Below are 24,216 nucleotides of genomic sequence, written 5' to 3' on the forward strand. Positions count from 1 at the left end.
AACTGTGGGGCGGGCCCCATCTGTGGGACACAGCGCCACTGTAAGTGGGCCTTGGATGAACAAGAGGAACATTATAAAATAAAATGACTTCTGAAAGGAAAACTAAACAAACATGAGTTTGCTGACGCTCATGTGCTGATCTTTAATTCGCTCAATTCTACTTGGATTCTTCATTTATGCAATGAATTAAAAAGTGTCTCCAGTCAGGGCGTGAGCTTTTCTGTGCATGCAGAAAAAATGTTAAAGAAATGGGAGGAGCAAGTTTCCAGTTTACACAGCAATGCGATTTATTTATATCAGCATCAGAAATATAAAGTGGAACAGTAATAACACATTTCGCAGCCCTGCGGTCTAGTGATCAGAGGTGGTCATTTTCTTTATGTATTGGAGTTTTTTTTGTTTGTTTTTTCCATCATGAAACTTCAGATTTAGAGATGACCAAGCAGAGCAGCAGAGCACCTATTTGCCTCAGCTGTGAAAACAAAAGACAAGTTCTATTCTCAGAGAATCACATCAGAGTAGAAATACATCCTGGAGCAACGAATGCTACAGTAAGACAGGCTTGTTGCAGTGGAGTCGGCATGTGTCAGTAATGAAATACAACAGATAAAAATGACTCACTCCAAACGTTATAAAGTCACGTAACTTTTAAGCAGCGCTACGAAACTTGTAACGTGACGAAGGTGTCGCTGTAGAGAGCTGACAGGACACTTTATAATGGAAACTAATGTTACTATGGTAACAATTCCTTAAATGCAGTAGCTGTGGTGATGAGAGCGAGCAAGCATTCAAATTCATAAGTAGCTCTGCTGTTGTAAGCTGTTGTCATGTAATGTAAAGGGCACCCATTGTAAAGCTGAGGGCGGTTAAAATGACGGCGTGGTGGTGGAAGCATCATCTTTCCATGAAGTCATAAAACAGTTGGAGTTTTCAGTTTGTTTGTTTTTTTAAAGAGCGGACATTTCCATGACCCAGCTTGGTTAGAAATGAAGTGGACATTTTTCTTTTTTTTTGTCAGTGTAGTCTGAAAAAGGTTACATTCACGGGTGGGCAATCTTTCAAAGATCTCAAAGGAGTCTAAAAGTGTCAGTTAAGGGTTTTCCAAAATTTTCAAACACATCCACTTGTTTTTTGTTTTTTTATACATCAAATACATTTTCAATGTAACTGCTCCAGACAGACATTAAGTTCAGAAGTCACTATTTTAGTGCTGAAAATGTGAGATAACTAACTTATTTAGAAAACAAACAGCTGGTTGGACAAAAACAAGCATCGCAAATGATTCCTTTGGTTTGATGGGCTTGAAGATTACTTCAGATATTTGCTTCTGGTGGGATTTAAAATTCCTGAAAACATGTGTTGATAGCAACTATCACAGCCCTAAATGACTCTGATACTGTAACAGGAGGATCTATATTTAGGTGGCATCAGGCCACACACACAGTGGTTTGTCACATTGGGCCTATTGTGTCATCAGTCCATCAGCTTCATTTGCATGACAGGGAACAGGAAGACACTCGCAGCATGTCCACACCCTGCAGGTCGACCCTCGGCCCTATGACGATGAGACGCTTGCTTTTTAAACATCTGTGCGTGCACACATGATTTATTCTCTTACTCTTTATGTTTTTATGAAGTATAAACATATGAATGGTCAGAAAACGTCTTTACATTATTTACAAAGTGACCAGCAGAGTTTCACTTTGATGTGATGGAAGGCAGTAAAGTTTCTACTCTCCTTTTACAATCAAGGAGCTTCTACTGGTGATTGATCGGCTACATTAAGCTTTAAGGCAATGCACTGTTGAGAGTGTTGTTTCCATCAAGGCAATGGCACAATGTATTCTAAAAGGCAAGTGGTGCAAAGTGGTCGGCGGTGCTGCACTTACATGATGTTTACATTACTTTTTATTTTCTGAAACATGAAGAACTTCTGAAAAGCAAAGACCGTCGTTTGTCAGCTCCTGCTGCTGTACTGAAGATTTTTACTGAATCCTTAAAAGCTCATCAAACTATCTGAATTTGGAGAAACATTTGGTATGGTTGCACTATAGAAATGAACAAAAGTATTAGCGCACACCTCCGTCTGTAGCTGGTAGTTTTGTCCATATAGTGCATATCCTATAACATTATATCATCTTAGCATGTTTATGTTCAATTTGTGACGTAGAAGAAAATGTATAACCACTGCCAGCTGTTTTTGTTCACACTGGTGCAACAAAGTATTATCTAATCTATTTCCATACATAATAATGAGTTTGTTATTTGTGAACCATACTTTTGCCCTAGAGTCATTTTTGACTGAATGAAGAGAAAATGCAGTCGCAGCCTGAGAAACTCTCTGAACATGTTATTCTGAGTGTTTTTAAATGCTTGAAATTGTTTCCAAGAATTTAAGGAAAAACCTTCAGTACAGCAAATCTTTTTTTTTTTTTTTAAATAATAAATTTATCACTGGGGATAAATTTAAATGAACCTGTTTCTGCGTCGTGATGATACTCAGGACAGCAACAAACTAGATCCAGGCTGAATTACAACCACGGGCTTACTGTTGTAATTGAACAAGCCTTGAGAAAATATGAGATGACAATGTTCACAGTAGAAAAATTAGATCAGACTCTAAAAACATGACTGATGATGGCATCAGTGTCTTTGTGTTTCTGTTGCGCTCGGTGGTTTTCTATCACAGCGTTAGCGTTTTTTTCATGTATTAGCTGAAACAGGAAACATTTCCCACGTGCATGTCTACTCCAAAATATTATGGAGGAGTCCTAACACATTTACAAACTACTGATACAGTACGAGAAGTACCACGGTTGGTATACACACTGGCATAATATGTGTGACTTTTATATATTGTTGTAACATTAATACAGTATACCAGGAATTTCTTAAAAAGTGACACTGCAGTTATTTTTTTGTAAAACTGATCTGTCTACATCATCATCATCATCATCATGCAGAACCAAATGAACAAGTCTACTTTTTCTGCTGGTGCAAGGCCACTGCGATCGTTCTGAGGTATCAAGCAAAAAGAATCACAAAGCAAACGAAGCGCTGTTAGTCTACGGGAAGAAGCAGCAAAGTGAAAAAGACACCGAAGCGAGGTAAGGTACAACAAATCTCGTAACCCTGAATGAAACAGACACTGAAAGTCGGTCTCAAATCTGTCAGAGCTAATTAGCAGCTTTACGTAGTCGTGTCTGACATCAACAGCATCACAGACACCAAAACATACTGAACGCAGACAGCTAAGCAGGCAAAGAGGCTGCAGTGTAAAAGCACCAATTTGCCATTTGTCAGTTTAGATTTCTCCCAACCCTTAGAAACAAAAAACAAGAAGACGAAATGAGGAACGTGTGCACTTCATTGCATCTTGCTCTTTGTGATTTGTAAACCTGATACAGAGCCAGCTACAGAGGGATTCTTACACAGTTAGAAAGCTTAACATGCTTTTGTTTGATATGCATGATATGAGTGGATAACTCTAGATGAGCAGGTAAAAAAAAACAAACAAACAAAAAAAAGTCCTCTCTTCCTGCTTCCTGTTATCCTGCAGTCAGGTTTGTTTTTTTGTTTTTTTTTTTTACTTCCAGCTCGGCTTCCTGCTTCTGCTGGATGTCATCAAGTCTCTGGGCTGCACAGACTTTTCAGAGAAGCTGCTAGATTTACGAACGTTCTCACGTGCTGTAGGGGGAGGCGGGGTCTCGCTACGGTAGGTGCTGTGGCTTGTTGCCTTCACGCTTTGCACCCGCCGCAGGCTTGTTGCCTGTGGCCGCTCGTCACTGGTGTGACCTGCGTGTGATGCCCGGGTCGGCTTTTGTCGACCCAGGAGGGAGGGGCTACGAGACGGGGTGGAAGGGACCGACGGAGGGCCCAGCTCTTTCCTGGTCCTGGAAGACGAGGCCACAGTATTGCGGGCGAAGCTGGGGACTCCAGAAGTGTTTTTTGCACTGTGTGTGTGTGAGCTGCTGTTCTCAGGAGATGTCTGAGCTTGAGCTTGAGCCTGAGCCTGAGCCTGAGCAAGGGCTCTCATAGTAGAGCGGCACATCTTCTCCTCAGGTGCCGGCTTGGGAATGTTCCTCACGGGTTTGGCGCTTGGCTTGTGGATTGAAGCTTTCCTAGGCATTGAATCACGCGCCCATCTAGAAACGCTGCCCGTGAGACCGCCTCCCTTCTGGGCTTTTGACTCATCAGGAGGCAAACTGGAGTGCCGAGGAGGTCTCGTTGTCTTCTCGCTCCTTCCTCTTGCCGGAGTGCTCTGGTCACGGAGAGGCCGCCGTGTCTCCCCACTATCGTGAACTGCAGGTTTCTCTGCTCGCCTGCTGCTACCTGTCCTGGTCAGCTTGGTAATAGGGACGACTTTCCGCATACCCTGGTTATCGTTGCTGGCCAGCATTCGCACACCATGGCCTGCACTGGTTTTGGTCGCTTTGCTGCCTTTGCTCTTTGTAGGCGCTGGCTTTCGGCTGCTTCGTTGTGCATCTTTCCCCGCGGCCTGTTTTCCTTCAGCGGTGTCACAGCTCTCCGTGTCCCACTCTTCTGTGGTAGTAGATGGAGCCACAGATGCTGCATCCACAGATTTGGGGGCTGAGAGCTCATTGGTTGAAGCAGACTGGTCGTTGGGAGATGTGGATTCCAAATTAGACACAGAGCTCGGGTCTTGCCGACTTTCCTGATCTTTGCTGCAGTCAGCTGTTTGGAAATGAAGTCCTTCTTTTGTAGACGAGGTTTCCACCTCAGAGCAATCCAAGGTGACAGAGATGTCCGTTTCTGTGCAGTCCATTATATAAAACATTGGCTTCTTGTTGGATACAGAGGTATCTAGTGGAAGAGGGGTATCGCAGGTTGTGGATGAAACTGTGCTGTAGTCCTCTTCGTCTTTCTCTCTCTCAGGAGAGACCCCAGCCTGAGTGGAAGGAACTATTGTATCTTCCCATACTACCTTTAGATTTCCCCCCCTTTCCAAAAATATATCATGTGAAAGGTTGTCCAGATTCTTGGGTGGTGACTGTCTCCCTATTTCCAGATCCGTCACCACAACGTCCCCCCGGTTGACAAAGTGCATGTGATTGCTGTTATTATTTGGACTGATTAGGTCAAAAGCCTGAGGACCTCGGACTAAAGTATGCTTCTCCACACTAACACTCATGTGGCCAGTAATTGCTGGGTTGGGAATATGGGCAGGCTTCTGAAAGACACAAAAGGGCCGAGGCAGAGCGCTGCTCTCTGACACAGATGAGTAATTGTTGTTGTTGCTGTCCTCATTATCGTTTAGCTCAGAGGAAGAAAACTTGGCGTGTGAGCCGATCAGCTCAGTTTCTGAATGCGGAGACGTCGCTTTTCTTTCACGGCCCAGTTCCCGGTTATTGTCCTGGACTAACATCCAGGGGGCCATCCTCCGCTGGATAGGGCGGCCTAACCGAGGTAGGCTGTTAAATTTTGAAAAGTCAGAGGTGTTCCCTGTGCTTCCGAACAGCTCCAAGTATCCCTGGAGTTCACGATCTGCTATGGAGGTCATGGTGTGCCGGTGTCGGCGTGCGCTGGCAGAACGTTCCAGTGGGCAGTGTGGACTCTGAGACCTCTGGAAAAACTCCAGGAGGCCCTCCTTGGTGAGCATTTCTACGTCGTTCTCGCTGCTGCTGCGACCAAATCCGCCGGTCTGATCCCCGCTCGACCACATAAAACGCTTTTCCTCCAGTTCTTTGAGACGACGCTGTCTGGCTGCTTCCTTCATCTCCCGGTCCGTGTTGTCCTGATGGAAACAGAAATGTAAGGAAGGAGGGTTTTGAGAATCAGGAACATGAATGATGGTGACATCCAACTCACTTGTTTTTGAGTTATTTTAACATTGGGTCACCATGCACAATTACCACGCATATAGAAGACAAGCAAGAAATTACAATATTATAACCTATTATAAGACCCCGGAATTATTGCTTCACTCAAGCAGACCTTAACAGCTTTCTTGAATTTGATGCAGAAATCCTGAAAGATCCGGAAGCCCTCGTCCAGCTTGAATGTGTCCTTGTCTTCACAAAAGAAATCGATGAGAGTACTTCCCTCTTTACGCAGATCCAGCCTGCGTCTCTTTAAGTCCTGAAGTGTCAGTGCTGCACTCTAAGACAAGAGAACGAGCACACATGCACACTTTTTATTCATAACGCATCATCCACTTTTACACAAGTCATTATCTATAGCACTTAAGTCAGCAGCTTCACAGATGTACAGCGGGCTTGATCCAACTTTCTGTACGTGTCTGTGTACATAATGTATTACATAACTAACTGCTGCTGCTGCTTCACCTGCAGGAAGGGCTCCAGCTGCTGCAGCAGCTCCTGGTCTCCTTGAACTTTCTCTTCCAGGGATTTGATTCGGACATACAAGGAGGAAAACTCCTCCTCAATGTTTTCCACTGAAATTCTACATGAACACAGGAGAAAGATTATTAAAACACACTTGTACTTGTTATTACATAAAAACTGATGGACAGTTCTGAGTGTAAGCAGTCTTCCTTATAAAGCTTAAAAAAAATATGTGACATTAATTTGATGAATGCACTTCCAAACTGTTAAAAATGTAGACCGCAGGGAGAAATGCTTTCACGGTCTCTATCCTGAGGGCAGGAGGGAGGAGTAATTCTCTGCGGTGCAGTATCTGCACTGACAGCACACAGAGATGACCTTGTGAAGCTGACAGAGCCTGAGACTGTGCTGTGAATATAACTCTTGTTCTACACCTAAATTAGATGTCAGCCTGGTTAATGAGGCTGTGCTCGGCCGTATCAATAAAATACTACAGCAATTGTCATCTTCAGCGCCTCATTATGTTTCCCATCAGAAAATTTGGCTGTTTAATAAATGTGATGGTGGTTAATTTGGAAATCATTACATTTTACAGAGGTTTTACAGAAAACTGATGTCTGCTGTGTAACTGACTGATACAAACTGACACTTATGCTCTCACAGTCCTTAACTCACCGTGCTTCAGATTGCATGCATTTGGAGAATAAACAGCTTTTATATGAGTCCATTATCACCTCTGCACGACTGCAAAACTGATAATGGACTCCTACATTTCTCATTGGCAAGGATTTGATTCCCTTCGATTACCTGGCTGCACTCTGGACATCTTGAAGCTTCTCAGGAAACTTGAGCAACTTCTCGTCCTTTTTCTTTGCCTCCTGCATGGAGAGAGACATCACACAGTCAACATCTAAATGTCTGATTTTGTACAAGATAAAGTGGCGTAGTTGTTGTGATGAAGGACTAATATCTGTATGGTGATGTAACTGCTTGGCGAGCCGTTCTTGGCTCTGTGCTGTTTCCTGTCACCATCTGCTGTCCACCTGCTCTCCTGCAGCTTCAGTGGTCAAACACAGTTTTCTCACCACTGCTGTAAAACATTCATTTAAATTTCTTTATGACAGACTTTCCTACAGTGTTTGTACAGTAAATGCATCTTTGCTTATTGTGAGGTTAATCTAGCTTTTTTCAGTTCTGCTATTGTCTTGTTAATACAACCATAAACCCGTTAATATAACCATTTATCATTTTTAAGATAAATGCACAGAGTAGAGGTTTGACAGAGTGCAAACGAACAATTAATTCAACACCACGCATTTGTCTGAAACCTTACACATAAGCTAATCGGCCACCAGTTGGAGATGATTTGAGCTTTGTGACATGCTGGAAGCAGAAGATGGTACACTGTGCTCATAAAGGTAAGATACTGTCAGCATCAATACTCAGGTAAGCTGTGGCCTTTAACTGTTGCTCAGTTAGCATTATGGAGCCCGAAGTGTGCCAGGAAAATATCCCTCACAGCATTACACCAACAGCCAGAAGCACAGGACAGATACATGCCTTCATGTTGTTTTAGCTGACAGGAGTAGTGCCCAGTGATGCTCTTCTGCTGGTGTAGCCCATCAGCTCCAATGTTCAATGTGCTGTGTGTTCAGAGATGCTCTTCTGCACATCTTGGTTATCTGCCTTTCTATCATCTTAAAGCAGTCTGGCCGTTCTTCTCTGACCTCTAGCATCCACAAGGCATTTTCACCCTGCTGCTGGTCATCTCCTCTTTTTGCACACCCTTCTCTGTGAACCCGCAATCTACACTTGACCGTGTCTACATGCCTAAATGCAATGAATTGCTGCCATGTCATTTGCTGACCTGTGCGAACGGTCGAACAGCTGTACCTAATAAAGTGGCCAGTGAGTGTAAGCGGTAATGTAATTCCATGCTCAAGTGGTTCTGAAACCAGGACTGAATCCACATTACGAACATCTGCAGTGTCTAAAGGTGTTTTGTGTGTACTCTACTACAGCGTCACTGACCATGGCCACAAAATGCAGCAGGTTCATCCCCGGCTTGTTGGCTTTGGTGTCAGCCAGTGAAAGGAGGGATGACAGCTTGAATCCCACAGCGTTCCCTGCATAGCCACCCTAAGAACAGAAGGATATTTTACACAGAGAAATGAACAATATCATAGAATCACAGCTGGAAATAATGTGAAACAATAAGACTCTGCCCGAGCAATACAGTGGTCCCTCGTTTAATGCAGGTGTTATGTTCCAAAAATAACCCGCGATAGGTGAAATCTGCGAAGTAGCCAACTTTATTATTTTTAAATTATTATAGATATTTTAAGGCTGTAAAACCCCTCACTACACACTTTATACACTTTTCTCAGACAGGCATGAACATTTTAACACTTTTCTCTCTTGTTTAAACAAGTTCAAACCTTCGTAGAAAAATAAGTCCAGTATTATAGAATGAATTGTTTTTTGGGGAGAAAACTTACAAACATACAGTACAGCACTTCAGAGTCACACTGCTAGCTGAACGCATTCTGACAAGCTGAACGCATTCTGTACTGTACAGGAGACATGGCACGAGATTGCCTGACAATGGTCTACAGCCAATCAGAATGCAGAACACAATGTGCTGTGAGAAAAAAAAAAAAAGCATGCAAAATTGCACCCAAAAAATTCCGCAAAACAGCGAGACCGCGAAAGGTGAACCGCGTTATAGCGGGGGACCACTGTACAGCTTTCTTCTCTGAGCAGTGATTTTGTTTTGGTTTCCAACAAATACTGACAAAAGGTTTTATTATTTATTTATTTGGAAAAATACATAAAAAAAATAAATAATCAGGACTGAAACGAAACATCTTGCGTGTTCAGAGGCAGCAGAGATGTGTTCGTGTATACGAACGCAACCTGAGAAGCTCTTACCGCGTTCATGATGTTTCCTGCCTGCAGCACCAGATGCAGGATGGCATGAAGCTCCTCACAGCTCATCAGCTCTTTAAGGAGATATCAATATAAACTCAATTAGAGACTCCAGAGAAGATGTATTACAAACCATCTCGTTTTCATTTATCACTACCATACAGGAAATCTATCAGCAGTAATAATGTGTCCTTATGTGATTTAGTCATAAACCTAAAATTACTTACAATTACCACTTTAAAGTAAAAGGGTAAATGTTAGCACATTGAAAAGTTTTAATTAAATTTTGTCATAAAAGTTCCAGGTAATTATTCCACACAGTGTTTAAGTGATTGGCCTGCAATGCAGTGAAAAGGTCACAGTACTGTAGAGGAGGGTCTTAAGAAAAATCCAATACAGCACAAAGACGCAAGACAGTGTGACTCAGCTAAAATGGCAACCTGGTTCAACCAATGGCTGAAAATAGAATAATTAAAAAGGTTTCCAGATCAGTTTATCAATATGGTGATTTTACTGTAAATCACAAATTCAACAGTACATGTCAGCTTTAGCTCCAGAGGAATAAAAAAAGAAAAGATATAATATTAGTGTACACATTCATGAGATAAACTGTAATAACCTTTTGGATCACAGTGATCTCTTATTAAGTGCTACCATCAGGTCACAAGATCCAGCACGTTGTTATATAACCCATACAAAACAAATACTGTTTCCATCAGCTGTGCTTTGTCTCAGTGCTAATAAGTAAAAAAACCCCATGATAAATACTACATAATGTGGTGAGTGCAAGACTTGCAGCAACCTCCACCACTGAAATTTTAAGTGTCAAAACTGCAGTTCCTCAAGTGGCCACTTGAGGCTGGAAACATCCCCAAAGAGTCCTACAGTATGTTAAAATATCCACGTTTAAAGCTGAAATAAACATGTTCATGGTACAAGAACTTCTCCCTCTTTATGACAACTGTAAAGAGGGTGGTTTTTTTTGTTTTTTTTTAAACATGAACAAAATTCCTCCAGAAAAGTTGGGACACTGATGATTTGGAAATTACAAAAAACCCCATATGTTATTCACAATAGAAGACAAAAAACATTGCGTGTATAAACGCAGCCATAGCTTGTTTAACTTTGACTGAAAGGTCTGAGAAAGGACAGCGGCCTTTCTTCATCGTGTCACATATGAGGTTGTAACTCACCTCTCTAACTGTATGGAAGGATGTTGCTAGTGAAGTTTAGCATGCCATTTAAGATTACAGTAAATGATAGATTATAGCATGATGCTACCCAAGCTAGCAATACATTTAACAGAGTACAGCTGGCTTAAAAAAATAAATAAAAACAAGCGAAATGACCAAACTAGCCAAACTCAGGTCTTTCAAATGGTAGTCCATGGCATAACAGGTCACACTGTGGTGACTATATAAAGTTATTTTTCATTTATTCATTTTTTAAATAAATCAACACTGTGAGTAACTAATATGTATAGAGCTGCTCGACTCTTTTTAAGTTACATTTCAATGAAACAGCTTTTTTTTTGGTCATGAGTGTCCTCACGTCAAGATGAGATCGTCCTTCTTTCTGTGTGTGTGTAAAAGTGTTAGAGCCAGTGTGTTATTATTACGTTTAGTCGCAACACGGACGACATCAATCTCATGGCCCATCGCAGCACAGCAAGGGAAGAACTCTTCCTGGAGGACCATGGTCTCAATACGAACCTCGAACCTGTCAGAGACGGAGTTCAGAGTCTAAATCTGAGAAAAGAGTCGACTCTCTTGCTCAACACTGAGATCCTTAAGAAAAGACAAATTGTTATTATAATGCAGCAGGCTGAGAGAAATGCCTCCTGCTTCCCCCTGGAGAGTACCTTAACACTCCATCTTGCTGCTGAGTGGCAGTAAAACTTGACGACTTTTAGCACCTTAACATCCTCATAATATTTTCACATCATCATTTCAATTATAGCACGAACCAAAAACGACTTCTGACTAATTTCACTGGACAAATGCTCCATTTCAGCCCAATCAGTCTGCATTAGTTCTCCATAATAATCCCTGCAGGGACTGCATCCTCTGAATGACACTAATACCATTTTAATGCGCTATCACACAGTGCTGCTGGACAAAAAGGAAATTCAAAGGAAGTTAATTAGTCCCCGTTCAGAAAAAATGGAAACAGGCTTTCAGTTGAATGAACTGAAAATATTATGTAATACGACCCTTTATACGTGTGGATGGGCCGTTTTATCATCCAAAGGAAGGAGATAAAATGAAATCAAGCATTATATACTTTTTTATAAAGCTGACAAATGTGCACATGCCCCAATCGTATTAATATTATTGAATATGAACACTTGATAGATTAAATACAAGTCAGAGAGCAGCCGTAAACTCTTTGGAGAGTCGACACAAAATCATGAAACTCTGCACTCAGTTTTGAGTCTTTATCTTCCACTGACTGTCAAACTGCTGACTTGACATTCCTTTTTAATGGAAACTGGATTATATACATGCCCATTGAAACCAACTCACCGTGGCACCTGGATCAAGAGGTACATAAAGGAATCGACCAGTGTCAGCTTGTCTGGATCTCCTTTGAATGCCTGCAGCTTCTTAATCTGCAGAGAAAATAAAGAGGAACAGGAAGCTCAGCAGGGCGCTTTCAATCCACGTAAACTGCCTTTTATCATTAGCTGTGCTCTGTGATTCAAAATCTTAATGCTATTCATACTTGGCTAAAAATCACAGACAAGTACACAAACACGGACCTCCTCTGCGTCAGGCAGGAGCTTCAGCAGGTCTTTGAGCAGCTCCGCTCCATAAATCTTTCCTTCTCCTTTTCGTATGTCTTCGACAATGGAGCGGTTGGACCTGAAAGACAGTTTGTTTCTGTAAAGTTCAGAGATAAATTGCACAGGTGCTTCCTTTAATGCCTGCCCTCCTCTGTTTACAAAGGCACAAAACACAGCTTTTGCAGAGAGCATTAGGCGTCTCTGTCTGGCTTTCTTATTAGCAATATAAATAAAAGAGAAATATGTTTTCACAAACCCTTTAGGGCACAACTGGTCTACTTTCATGTTTGAGGCTTTAAAATGACTGAAAAGACAATATTAAGTAAGCTGACACTTAGATGTGATTCAAGCACTTTAACAAACGCCAGCCTTCAAAAGGTATCCAATACATGTTTATTTAACTCGTGATTTGGTAATTTATTTTATTAGGTTAAATTACCAGGTTTTATTTTCTGAATTTCTTGCAATGTTAGGATGAGAACGTGGAAAAAGGAATTATTTGCTGATTATTCAGGTTGAGCGGTTTGAAGACAAGTTTGAACGACGAGGCCGAGATGGTTTGGACATGTGCAGACGAGGGAAAGGGGATATACTGGACAAAGGGTGTTGAAGATAGAGCTGCCAGGTAGGAGGAACAGACGAAGAACACAGAGGAGACTGATGGATGCTGGTGTGATAGGGGAGGATGTTAGGGGTGGGGTGAGATGCTGTGGAGACCCCGAATCAGGCGGGGAGATGAAGATAGGATTTTTTTTTTTTTTTTTAAGTAACGAATCCAGCAAAGGTTCAAAGCCTCGTTGAAGCCTATAAAGAACTTTTCAGTGCAATAAATCAATGAGACATTTATTTATCTATTTGTTTTTCACAAAGATAATATTAGACTTTTTGTGGAAATTCCCACAAACCCTTTAATAGCCATGAGAGGATAAACAGCTGGTTCATTGTTCCAATACCAGGAAGGGTACACATTTTCCCTCCCGATCAACGATGGGAATTTCATTTCCAGTTCTGTGGTGTAAACCTGTGCAGGTAGGCTGATGAGTGTGAATCTACTGAAGCTGGAACATCCCCCCCCCTCTTTTTTTAAGCAAGGGGGGGACCACTTGGTGGTATTTTCAACAAAAAGACAATTTCTAATCAATCACAATCAGAATACTTTATTAATCCCTAAGGAAATTATGTGGTTACAGATGCTCCATGACAACAAGGACAGTAAAAGACTGAACTATTTTAAATACTACAACATATTACAAAGTTAGAAAACATAAGAAATCACTCTAACATAGATGTACTAATATACATCTATGCTTTTGGGCTGTCACATTCTCCAGCACAGCAAGAAATCAAATTTGCTTATACTCTTGTTTATGCCTCAGGCTAACGTCTACTGATATCAGTGACAGGATCCAAGTATTTCTAATGTAACAGGTGTATTAAAAAAAAGAGAGAAAAAAAGCTCTTAGCTGACTGGGGTTGAAATCATTAAATGCTACAACAAGCTGTAAAATTAATTCACTTTATGTTTGAGGTTTTGAGTTTTTAGCCGTTTTATCAGCGTAAAGTGCAGCTTGTGCAGTGCAGCAGAAGATTAATGCATACTCCTTAAAATAAAAAGCCACAAACAAAAGTAAACGCTGACTGTAATGAGGTCACTGCTCCTACTCTGTCTTGACTCAGTGCAATGGCTCGCAGTCAAATGTCATTAAAATCCTGTGGAGAGCCATGCAAATAGACCTTCAGGCAAACAGATACCTAACACACTTTTTGCTCTCTATTCTAGACAAGTTATGCAACTCAATCCCGAGTCTGGTCAAACTCAGTTTGAAACTTCCCGAACCAAATAATTTAGAACAATGGATGCCTAAGAAGGCTTATTAGACTACCTGGCACAGATTTGGACCCTTTCCTTAGTTATGAAAGTTAAACTGATTGATTGAAAATGAGAATGTGTCCATGATAATGATAGCATCTGATCTGAACTGTCCTTAGCAACAGCATGAAGAGCTGACGAGAGGCGTGCTTGGAAAAGCCACGAGGGAAAATAAAAAACAATCTCTAATTTAGTTAAAGTCAAACAACCGTTCGTCGGATTTTTTGTTGGTTGGTTACAGTAAACTCTTTGGTTATGGTAAACTTCACTGTTCTTCTAATAATGGTCATTTAATCCTCTACCTTAAGTAGCTCTGTACTTAACAAAATTATACACTGCCTGTAACACTGAGAGCAAGAAAGGTTTTACTAAAACTACGTCACCACTGCCACTAAAGTGATGCTCAAATTTTCAGCGTGTGTGTGTGTGTATGAGCAAGTGGAAGCACGATATGTCTTAAAATGATGCATGTTCTGAGTGTAAAAGTCATTACAATTGTTTGTTTGTTTGTTTTTTACACTTATTTACACAACTTCCCAACAAATTTCAGAAATGGGTTTGTACTTTTCATGTCTTACTGACCATTCAAAGCACTTTAGACTAAAAGTCAGATTTTAACTTTGCATTCATACAGTGGTTTATTCTACGGCTCAGGGGTCTCAAACTTAAATGATCTGGGGGCCACTGCTGGCACTGTCATGTCATTGGAGGGTCTCTTTAGTGTTCAAGTGGTACAAAAACAAACAAACAAACAAGAAAACACCCATAAATATTTCTGAAAATCTAGCGTTTGCTTTTTTTACTGAATAATAAAATATTGTAAAATAAGACAAAACTGAAAAGGTGAGCACAAATCTTTTTTCCTCATTCTTAACTGAAGCCTTTTGGTGAACTTACAAAAACACAAATTTCAAATCAATATACGTCAATATAATCAATATAGGTGGTGCGGGTGGAAGTGGCTCCCTGTGTGGGAGTTTGAATCAGTTTAGAATAGTGCTGTCAGCGTTAATCTCGTTAAAATGACTTTAACGCCATAACCGCAGCCCCACAGACCACAACTGCGCGGGTCTGCACAGCGTCAATGCGTTAGCGCCGTGCAGCCCCACGTACGGGGCGATCCGCGGGAACGGAGATTTTCCGCATTAAATGAGGTTAACGCTGACAGCACTAGTTTAGAATAATAAATGAACTGTGGGAGGAAGTAGGAGAACCTGGAAACCAAATTCCACCAAGAAAAGGGCTCAAACTGATCGCGTTTGTGCTCCTGTGGGATTTTTGTGCATTGCTTTTCACTCTGGTAACAGTGGGGAAACTTACTTCTTAAACTGCTTGAGGAAAATGCCCACGTTCATCCCCCTCTTTGAGTCAAGGATGTTGACCTGAGGAAAGAAAAAAAACACAAGACACTACGATAAAACCCTGTTGAAGCTCTAGTTAAAGCATACAGCCAAACAAACACACCCACTCCTGGGTGTTGTTGATTGTCTCTATGTGAGGTTCAAACCTCCTTCATTAAGAAGCTTGTACGACTCACACAGAAAACAGGTGACTGTGCAGCACATACATTTTTAAAAAATGACCCCTGAGGCCCAATTACTACTTTTAAGTAGCAACTGGGCACTTCTGTGGTTTGAACTAAAGATGGTGTTTAAAGCATGCTGCAACTGTCTATGTTAAGTTAACCAGTATTGGACATGGTTGGAGACACACTGGGAGTGGGTGGAGTTGATATTTGCAATAATTTAACAACTCATTCAATAGAAATGAGTTGTTTCTATTAATTCATGCCTGAACCTTAAATACCACCTTAATGTCTGCAGTCTAAACTCACCATTAATTGTCAGAAGTTCAGTATTTTAAGCGCCCGTCTTAAACCTTCATGACAGTCACTCACCTCGTCTTTCTTGGTCTCCTTAAAGGAGCGTGATCGGGATACGTGAGTTGATGTTGCAGTTGATGCTGCTGACCCACGGAGGCCCGTCCCCGCATCCTCCTGCTGCCCAAACAGCTCCTCCACAGAGCGAACATCGATCTGGTACTGCTGCTGCCGCACCGCCAGCGTCCAGATGTTCGGCTTCCCGCGCACCTTCTCCTCTGGGATAGGCTTCCAGTAGAAGCTGCGGACCCGGCGCTTTTTCCTCCCATTGTGGTTGGTGGATGTGTTTGCCAGGGGCGGAGGGGGCGGCGGTGCCCCAGGAGGTGGGGGCGGGAGGGGAGGAGGGGGCGGCACTTCATTCTGGGTGGTGTCAGAAAGCAAGGTGGGTTGAACGTGCCCAGACATAGAAGAAGGGTCTGAGGTAGTGATGGAGGAAGTGGTGCAGCTGCTCCCCTCGCTGCTACAGCTCTCTGGCTCATTTGTTGTGGATGTACAACTCATAACAAGCATCGCAAGGTTGAGGAGTCAGCATACAGTCTCTGTGCTGACACAAACTAAACAAATATGTGATCTGTATCTCCTGAATTTCCAGAGAACATCAGCTCACTGCAGCGCTGGTTGGTGTCTCCTAATCTAGTCACTATGAACAGGCTGCATCCTTTGATTCATCTCCATCACTCAGCTGGTCGTCCATCGCCCTAAGTGGGGCCTTTGAAAGACACCTCCCAGAGGTAGTGGGCAGTGGGAAATGATGGCCATGGAGCTAAAAGAGCAACACAAATGACACAGGACAGGATTATACAGAGGTACCCATGCACACCATCGTCATCGACTATCTGGAATTTGAGGAAATTAAACAAGGGCACGACAGAACAAAGACGAGGGGGACCTCGTGAAAGGGCCTCTCAGTGAAGGAAACTGCAAATCCTGTTCTTTTCCATTTTTGAAGGGCTTTGAAGTCAAGCTGTGGGGTGTATAATGATTACAGACATGACACACACACCCCTTAGGTTCTGTTACACAATTTCTTTTTGTTTTTTGTTTTTTTTTAAAAACAGCGCTCATCTAAGCAGCCACCAAGACAATACCGATATGCACTGTATCCCAAAAGTGACGGTTGAAGTCACACCTGAACATGAGACACAAATAACTATTTAAATACATTTTATTCAACATGAAAATACAGTTCATTTTAAAAATCCAGTAAGAGTTCTTCTAAGTCTGAGAAACAAATGGTTAAAAGTGGATTTTGTCAGACAACTCTGCAAGCTAATCTCGGAAAACAGTTTTCACATTAAGTATTTTTTTTTAGAAAAAAATCTTGGCTTGTAAACCTTCTATCAGTCCTACATTTTCTGCCAGTTTCTTTGTCTTAAAGACAAATTAGACTCTGTCATCATTAAACTGAGAATCTGTCACATTTGCAGGAGAGCCTGTGTTTAATAAAAGCTGCGCTGTATGGCGACAGTGGATTGATGTTTAATGAGAGGATGCGATATTTCTTTATCTCACCTTAGATTTCTGTAGGACATTCTGCACTGGCTGGTGCACAGCAGTAAGGACATTTTAAGTTTGTTGACGCTGCATCTCTGGTATCTCTTGTAATAAAAGTAGAGTATTAGTCATCTCCTATGAAGTTTTAGAATTTACAGTGTTTCACAGAGTTACATGTCACCATCACAGCCAATGTCTGTGAGAGACTCTGGGCACCTGTGAGGTATATGGGCTGGGCCTTGATTCAGCTCCCTCACTATCTACCCTTCACACTGGACTTCTCACTGGTTGCACCATTTTGTTAATAAATGATGTTCATTTAAAAGTAAACTGGTGTAGTGTTCCTCCTTGCCTTGCGGGAGATATTGCTATTAATGAATGAATTATTAAAAACACAACTGCTTACCACCACACACACACACACACACACACACACACACACACACACACACACACACACACACACACACACACACACACACAACCCCGTTCAGCTATCTTAGTGAGGACCCTCATTGACATAATGCTTTCCCTAGCCCCTTACCCTAACCCTAACCATTAAAAATGAATGCCTAACCCTAACCCTTACCCTAAACCTAACCATAACCTAACTGTAACCCTGACACTAAAACCCCATTTTGAGCCTCAAAAATGCCTTTAAATGCCTTCAAAAATGTGAGGACCAGGTTGCGTGTCCTCACAAGTGACTGCTGGTTCTCACAAGTATAGTAAAATGCAGATTTCGGTCCTCACAAAGATAGCTAGACAGGAACACACACACACACACACACACACACACGAAAGCTGTACTTTTGCATATAGCACAGATATTTGTGAAACATTAAATTCTTTATACGTCTCGCTCCTGAACACTTTATAAAATCATCCTCATTGAATACTCTCTGAAATGAGTGATCAAATGATAATTTGTGGACACTAAGAACCACTACTTAGGCCAGAAGGAAGGGAAGTGCTTGAGTTTCCCCCTCTTGCCTTTATTAACTGAATGGCTGCACTCACTGCAGCTCTCAGTTGGAGGGAAACTGTGTTAAGTTTCAGGAGAACACATCACTCAGTGGTGGAGCTGACATGGCTACAGTGATCTGATACTCCTCTTTATAAAAGGGTAATTGAACAGAGGATCTGACAGAAAACAGCAGATGAATAAGAAGTATGGTGGCCATGAGGGGGAGGGTACATTGTTTCCAGCACTTTGAAGAAAATAATGTGGTTTCAGAGAAAATGAACTGCTGTACTAACAAATTTCTGGTATTGATAACGGTCCATGTGGTCTCCTTCAGCTGGTTTCTAGAATTAACGCTTTGCCTCTTACACAATCGTAACATCTTAAATGGTAGTCTGCCATTGGTTCGCAGCCTTCTCAACATGATACTGATGAGGTTATAACTAATTAATAAAGCCTGCGTCACTAATAGCTTCATGTTGCCAACATTGGCTTGCACGTTCAGGTGCCCTGTCCTCAGAACTGGACCACACCATCAGTCATCTTTAATTCATAAGATGGTGAGAACATCTGACCTCACACCAACTCCTCACAGTCTGCGGTGAGGAGAAATGGCTACTGCTAACACGTGCTGCTTTAGGATCTGTTTACAGTGTTCCCTGTCATATCAGCTTTAAAGAAGCACTTGATTTCTTTCTTGTGAAACATTAGATGAGAAGATCAATAGCTTGCATGTCTGTTAATAACAGGGCTCCAGCTAGGCATCATTAGCTTGATGCTGGAAATGGGACTGCATGTAAACCATCACGTGTTGAAAATCCAGACTATGGAACACCAAAACCTTCTTTAATACACGCTCATCACTCAGCCAGTGTCAAGACAACCTGCTGGAGTTTAAACCATGGATTTACACATAATGGTCTGGTTTGAAGAGTCTTTATTTCTGCTCCAACATTCATGCCAAGGTCATAAACACATGAAAACATGGATCCAACCTACACTGTATGAACAGTTCAGGCTGAAGGTGATGGGGGATATTTTTTGGCCCACCTTGGGCTCATAAATACAAGCTGATCATCATTTAAAACACCACAGCCTACCTGAGTCTTGTTGCTCATCATGTTCATCTCTTTATGACCACAGCGTACCCTTCTTCTGATGGCTGCTTCCAGCTGAATAATAAACCATATCACAAAGCTCAGTTTAACTCAAACTGATTCTTTAACATGAAAACGAGTTCACTGTACTCAAACGGCCTCCATAATCACCACATCTTGATCCAATAGAGCACCTTAGGGATGTGGTTGAAATCTGGAAATCTGCAACAACTGCGTGATGCTATCATGTCAATATGGACCAAAATCTCTGTGGAATGTTTGCAGCAACTTGTTGAATCTATGCCATGTTTCAACTTCTAAAAGCATAAGGGGATCCAACCTGATACTTGCTAGGTGTACGTAGCAAAGTGATTTGTGAGTGTAGGTCAGTCACAACAAATTTAAAGATCAGAGCTCAGGTTCACAGGTTAACAGTGAGCTCTGACTACAGGTCACAATGAAAGCTATAAGACACTAATGAGTATTAGTGTACACCTGGCAGCAGTGTAGCTAGGAAACAGTTTACTCAAGCTATAAACTGTAAGCTATAAAAACTTGGGAACACCATAAAGACAACAAACATCTGTTATTTCACAACTGACACTTTACAGCTTGTTTACTTAATCCCTGCAACGCCATTGTATCACATTATGGTGTCTTTATGGACTAGACAAATGAGACATAAAGTGATGTTGATAAGGAAGCTCGGGAGGTCCTTTTTCACATAAAAAAGTCTAAGTTATTAAAAAAGATGAACCATCTTCTGCTGGCACTAACCGTGTGTCTAATAGATTCTAAATATATAAAATATAAAGCCAAGAGATGATGAGCCTTCTATATGGACGGGCTTTTTGTGCTTAATTATTTAAATTAATTGAAGTTTAAAAAGTTTTAATAAAGGTGGACTTTTTTCACCTAAAAGTCAAACTAGCAGTTTTTCCTTGGTTCCAGTCATGTGTGTGATAACTCCATGCGCCAAACCATTCCTTTAAAACTGAGTCCAAACGTTCCTGTCAGCTTTGTTTCGGTTTAATGTACATTAGTTCTGTGTCTCTAAAGCGAATGGCCCAGTGTCAGTGACTGGTTTGTGGCATTTCACATTCATTTAATTAAATTTCACACTGCATGAGGAAAAACCACCAACAATAGGGTAGTAACCAATGTCATCTGTCTAACGTGATTCACAGAGGCGGAAAAACAACAGTCAGTAACACGACACTGGGAAGGCCTGAGGGAATGAAATCAGACGGGTGGTTGCCAGGTTCAACACATCCACCTGCTGCCACGAGCTTCATCTAAAACATCCACCTGCTGTCGACCTGGGGGCAATCTCGCTCCAATCAGTCTTCATTGGTGACAGCAAACACCACACCCTCTATGATTAACTGACCATCTACCTCTAACACAAACCAAGCTGAGAACAGTCACGTTGTTATGAGCAGTTCGCCTGTCTTCTACAGCAGAAGGCTGTAGAGCCTTCGCCTCCCAAAATATATCACTGCTACTGATCCAATGAGAACCACAGAAGCATCTGTACCAACTCTACCTGTTGTCCGAACCTGACTAGTCTGCATATCTTTTGAGCACAAATCTCTCCAAATTGGAATTTTCTTGTGTTTTCTTCTATGAGGCGAAATAACAGATTTTTCAAGTTTATGAACTGAAGACACAAAAAACCAAAAACAAACTTTAACGTGAGATAGATAAGAGAACTCAGGAGAAAGAAAAATCCCCTCTAGACTTACTAAACTTTTACACTGAGAAGAGAGCTGAACAGAAAAACAAGCTGTTGTGTCTTTTATGCCTTTGGGGACACTCAGTGAGAGGTGAAAGCAAAAATTAGGGAATAAAGAAACAGAGAAACTTAACTAGGCTTGACCCAAAGACTGAGCTCACAAACAACAAAACACCAGATGATATCATGAAGTTATACAGTTCTCTCCCTAAAGTTTACCAAAAGAGTAAAGCATAAGTCAAGTGTGAAATGCATTTATATATTATATATCATCTTTAAAAGCTACTCCTCACTCCCTCTGTTCCTCCAACAACAAAGTGTGGAGTAGACCAGTAAGCCTTCAGTCACACAGGTATAGAGACGAGTCGGTGATCCCCCTGGCAACCTCTGGTCACTAGGGGAAAATGTGTATTCCCTGACTGGTTGGTGAATGGATGGCTGGCTGTCCCTTTGTGACAACCAACATCCGTTCACCAACCAGTCAGGGGTTGGCGAATGGATGCTTTTGAGGATAATACACCATCCTCCAAAATAAAAGTCAGGTCATACTACTGCAATCAACAGATTTTAAAAAGGCAAAACTTTTACTTTGAAGGCGAATATTCTTTGTTTCCAGTTCATGTCAAACTCTTCAGTTTCACTACAGCTCGGCAACAAGTTGTCACTAACTGGTCTCTAGGCCTTTGTGCTTGGCAGCTAATGGAGACTTAAGGATGTGTGCACAGGACAGGCAACCTCTTTATCCAAACCAAAAAAACTGTCAGAAATTAATTTAAATTTGAGGCGCCTCCCATCTTTGACATGTGCTGAAGAATGAATTACATCTAATGATAATTAGCTACACCATGCCGTGCAGCTTCTTTAAGCTGTTTCAGCTGAAAGCCCATTACTGCATGAATTTATGCAGTAATGGGCTCTTTTGTCTGTTGTGCATTTGCCATTTGTGTGTTTCAGCCTTACATAACTCCATGCAAAGCCTTTTTTCTCCCTTCTATCCTGTAAGGATTCTAATTGGAGGTAACTGTCAACAAGTTTCCAGGGTGCCACCAAGTACAAAACAAACACAATCCACTCAAACTCTCAAATGAGTGACAGTGAAGGTCAAGGAGCCACCGCATGCTATAATGATCCCCTGTTGGTAGCGTCAAGTTCAATTTCCTGAGGGTGAGCGCGGCCCTGCAGAGCGCAAGTCTTTTACTCACACCGTAGGGGCACAGAGGCGCATTCACATGGGATTTGGCCAATTCTGCTTCGTCATCATTTCCATGGGAACGCTCGTTAGCAGAAGCTGGCTTATGCAGAGCGCAGTAGGGCGATGCTGTCGGACCTGTTTGTTTCCGACTATCTTGATCCTAACTTCACCAAACAGCAGTGGTGATGGGCTGCCAGTGATGGGATTTCAGTAGCAATTACTATCATTATTCTGTCCAGTCTATAAAATGACAAAATAAAAGGTACGGAATGTGTTTACTTTAATCAACAGGCCAAGATCAAAAGACACTGAATTTGAATAAAACAAAAATAGCAGCTTTATTTTATCTTAATGTTTACTGATCTCTCTGAGTGCTTTCTACCTCCATGAGCAGTCTGGCCTCTTTTCAGGCACAGGAAACTGCACTGCATGTTAACTCCAGTCTCACTGCATGTAAAAGGTAATCCTTACTTTCATCTGGTGAGCTACAAATTGCATAAAAAAAAAACCCCCAAACATGACCCTTATCTTGCCATCAAACTGGGCAAAGCTATGATAATGCTAGCTTGAAGCGTCGTATTTGTCTCTGCCACACTTCTTTGCTCTACACCTCCAATGTCTCAGCCTCTTTTTGGTCCCTGGAGGTAATTTATTAATTAATTTTCAATAGCAAAACAGCAATTAATATAAACAAATATACACACATTGAATTCACTGCTTGTTCTGCGTGCTTCTATAGCAAGCATCTGTTTATTATCTTGTAGCTGAAAAGGACATTGTGTTTATTTTGAAACTCACGATGCTGGCTTATCGCTCTGATTTCCATGCGTCGCTTGCAATAAGGAGGACACAGACCAGAGTGGGAGTTAAGCATGCTGTAGCAACAGCACACAGGAACATAGCTTGCACAAACACACAGTGACGAGGCAACTATTGCTCGGATACCAAGCACAAAAGAGCTGTCAAAACTTCTCGTTTCACACACAGACAATATGAAAAGACACCGTTTAGAACAGAAACAGCCAAGCGACCGCAGCTCTGGATTTTGAAGGTGACTGACTGCAGCAGCATCAGTGATGTAGTCAAGCAATAAAAAAAGCCCCTGCTCCGTCTCATAAATCACATGAAGCCACCGGTCTCATCCACAAACAAAAGGGTGGCATATCAAATAAACTGTGCAGTGTGTCTCGTCTTTATATTAATTGCTCTTCTTGAAGTTTGTTGTAAAGATAAAATATGAAATATCGGATGAATAGCCAGACCTTTGTGACCTCGTGCCTGGTTGCATAACACACAAATGAACCACCTCCCACGTCACCAGAATAAACTAACTGGCATACACTGAACAAGGAACCTATTATTCAGGAAATCCTGGATTTATCGAATATTTTCACAGATTACCCGCTTGTACCTCAACGTCTACATTTTCTAAGTAAGCCTCAGAATCTGACTGAGTGAATTATTTATACCACCGTGAATAAAGTAAGTTCTCTTCCAGTCTAGCTACTGCTGTCCTGAGCATCTCAAAGATGCTGACCCAGAGTCAGCTCACCTGGGTAAACTAATGGTTTAGTGAAATATTAATAACAGAGGAAGCAACATGTACAGAACTGAAATGCTATTTAATTCATTTACAAGCAGTTAGTCTTGTTAATCAACTCTTAGGATGGGGTTGTTTGTTCCTCTGCTCATCTTTTAACATTTATCAAAAAGGTGTCTGACCAACTTCATAAAAAAAAAAGAAAAAAACCCCTAAAATTATACCATTATATATATATCAGGGTCATTATATATATATCTTTTGTAATAATCAGAAACTGTTATTAAATGAGTTAAAAGAAATAATCACCCTAAAACTGATGTGAATAAGTTGGGTGATGTATGGGTGCCTGAAACAAACAACAACGTGTTACAGAGTCTGCACAGTGGATTAACATAGCTCAAACAGAACGCAGCACTTTCCTCTC

At 41.5% G+C, this 24,216-nt stretch overlaps 1 protein-coding gene across 2 annotated transcripts in view; it reads right to left on the bottom strand.

Moving 5' to 3' along the window:
* Positions 1-279: 279 nt before the first annotated feature.
* Positions 280-24,216, bottom strand: part of fhdc1 (FH2 domain containing 1) — a 32,646-nt gene continuing 8,709 nt past the window's right edge. Inside the window, exons 2-13 of one of the 2 annotated variants that reach the window (XM_063475969.1) lie at positions 17,280-17,356; positions 15,786-16,530; positions 15,209-15,270; positions 11,995-12,097; positions 11,759-11,844; positions 10,852-10,952; positions 9,237-9,307; positions 8,337-8,444; positions 7,113-7,183; positions 6,306-6,423; positions 5,956-6,120; positions 280-5,755 (exon numbers count right to left, since the gene is read on the bottom strand). In XM_063475969.1, coding sequence (XP_063332039.1) covers positions 3,587-5,755; positions 5,956-6,120; positions 6,306-6,423; positions 7,113-7,183; positions 8,337-8,444; positions 9,237-9,307; positions 10,852-10,952; positions 11,759-11,844; positions 11,995-12,097; positions 15,209-15,270; positions 15,786-16,277 — 3,546 coding nt within the window. In that variant the 5' untranslated portion in view covers positions 16,278-16,530; positions 17,280-17,356 and the 3' untranslated portion in view covers positions 280-3,586. The remainder of the gene's footprint in view (positions 5,756-5,955; positions 6,121-6,305; positions 6,424-7,112; positions 7,184-8,336; positions 8,445-9,236; positions 9,308-10,851; positions 10,953-11,758; positions 11,845-11,994; positions 12,098-15,208; positions 15,271-15,785; positions 16,531-17,279; positions 17,357-24,216) is intronic. The other variant, XM_063475968.1, reaches the window with a different exon arrangement.

Source organism: Pelmatolapia mariae, linkage group LG6, assembly GCF_036321145.2.
Source record: "Pelmatolapia mariae isolate MD_Pm_ZW linkage group LG6, Pm_UMD_F_2, whole genome shotgun sequence".
In the NCBI taxonomy this organism is placed as follows: domain Eukaryota; kingdom Metazoa; phylum Chordata; class Actinopteri; order Cichliformes; family Cichlidae; genus Pelmatolapia; species Pelmatolapia mariae.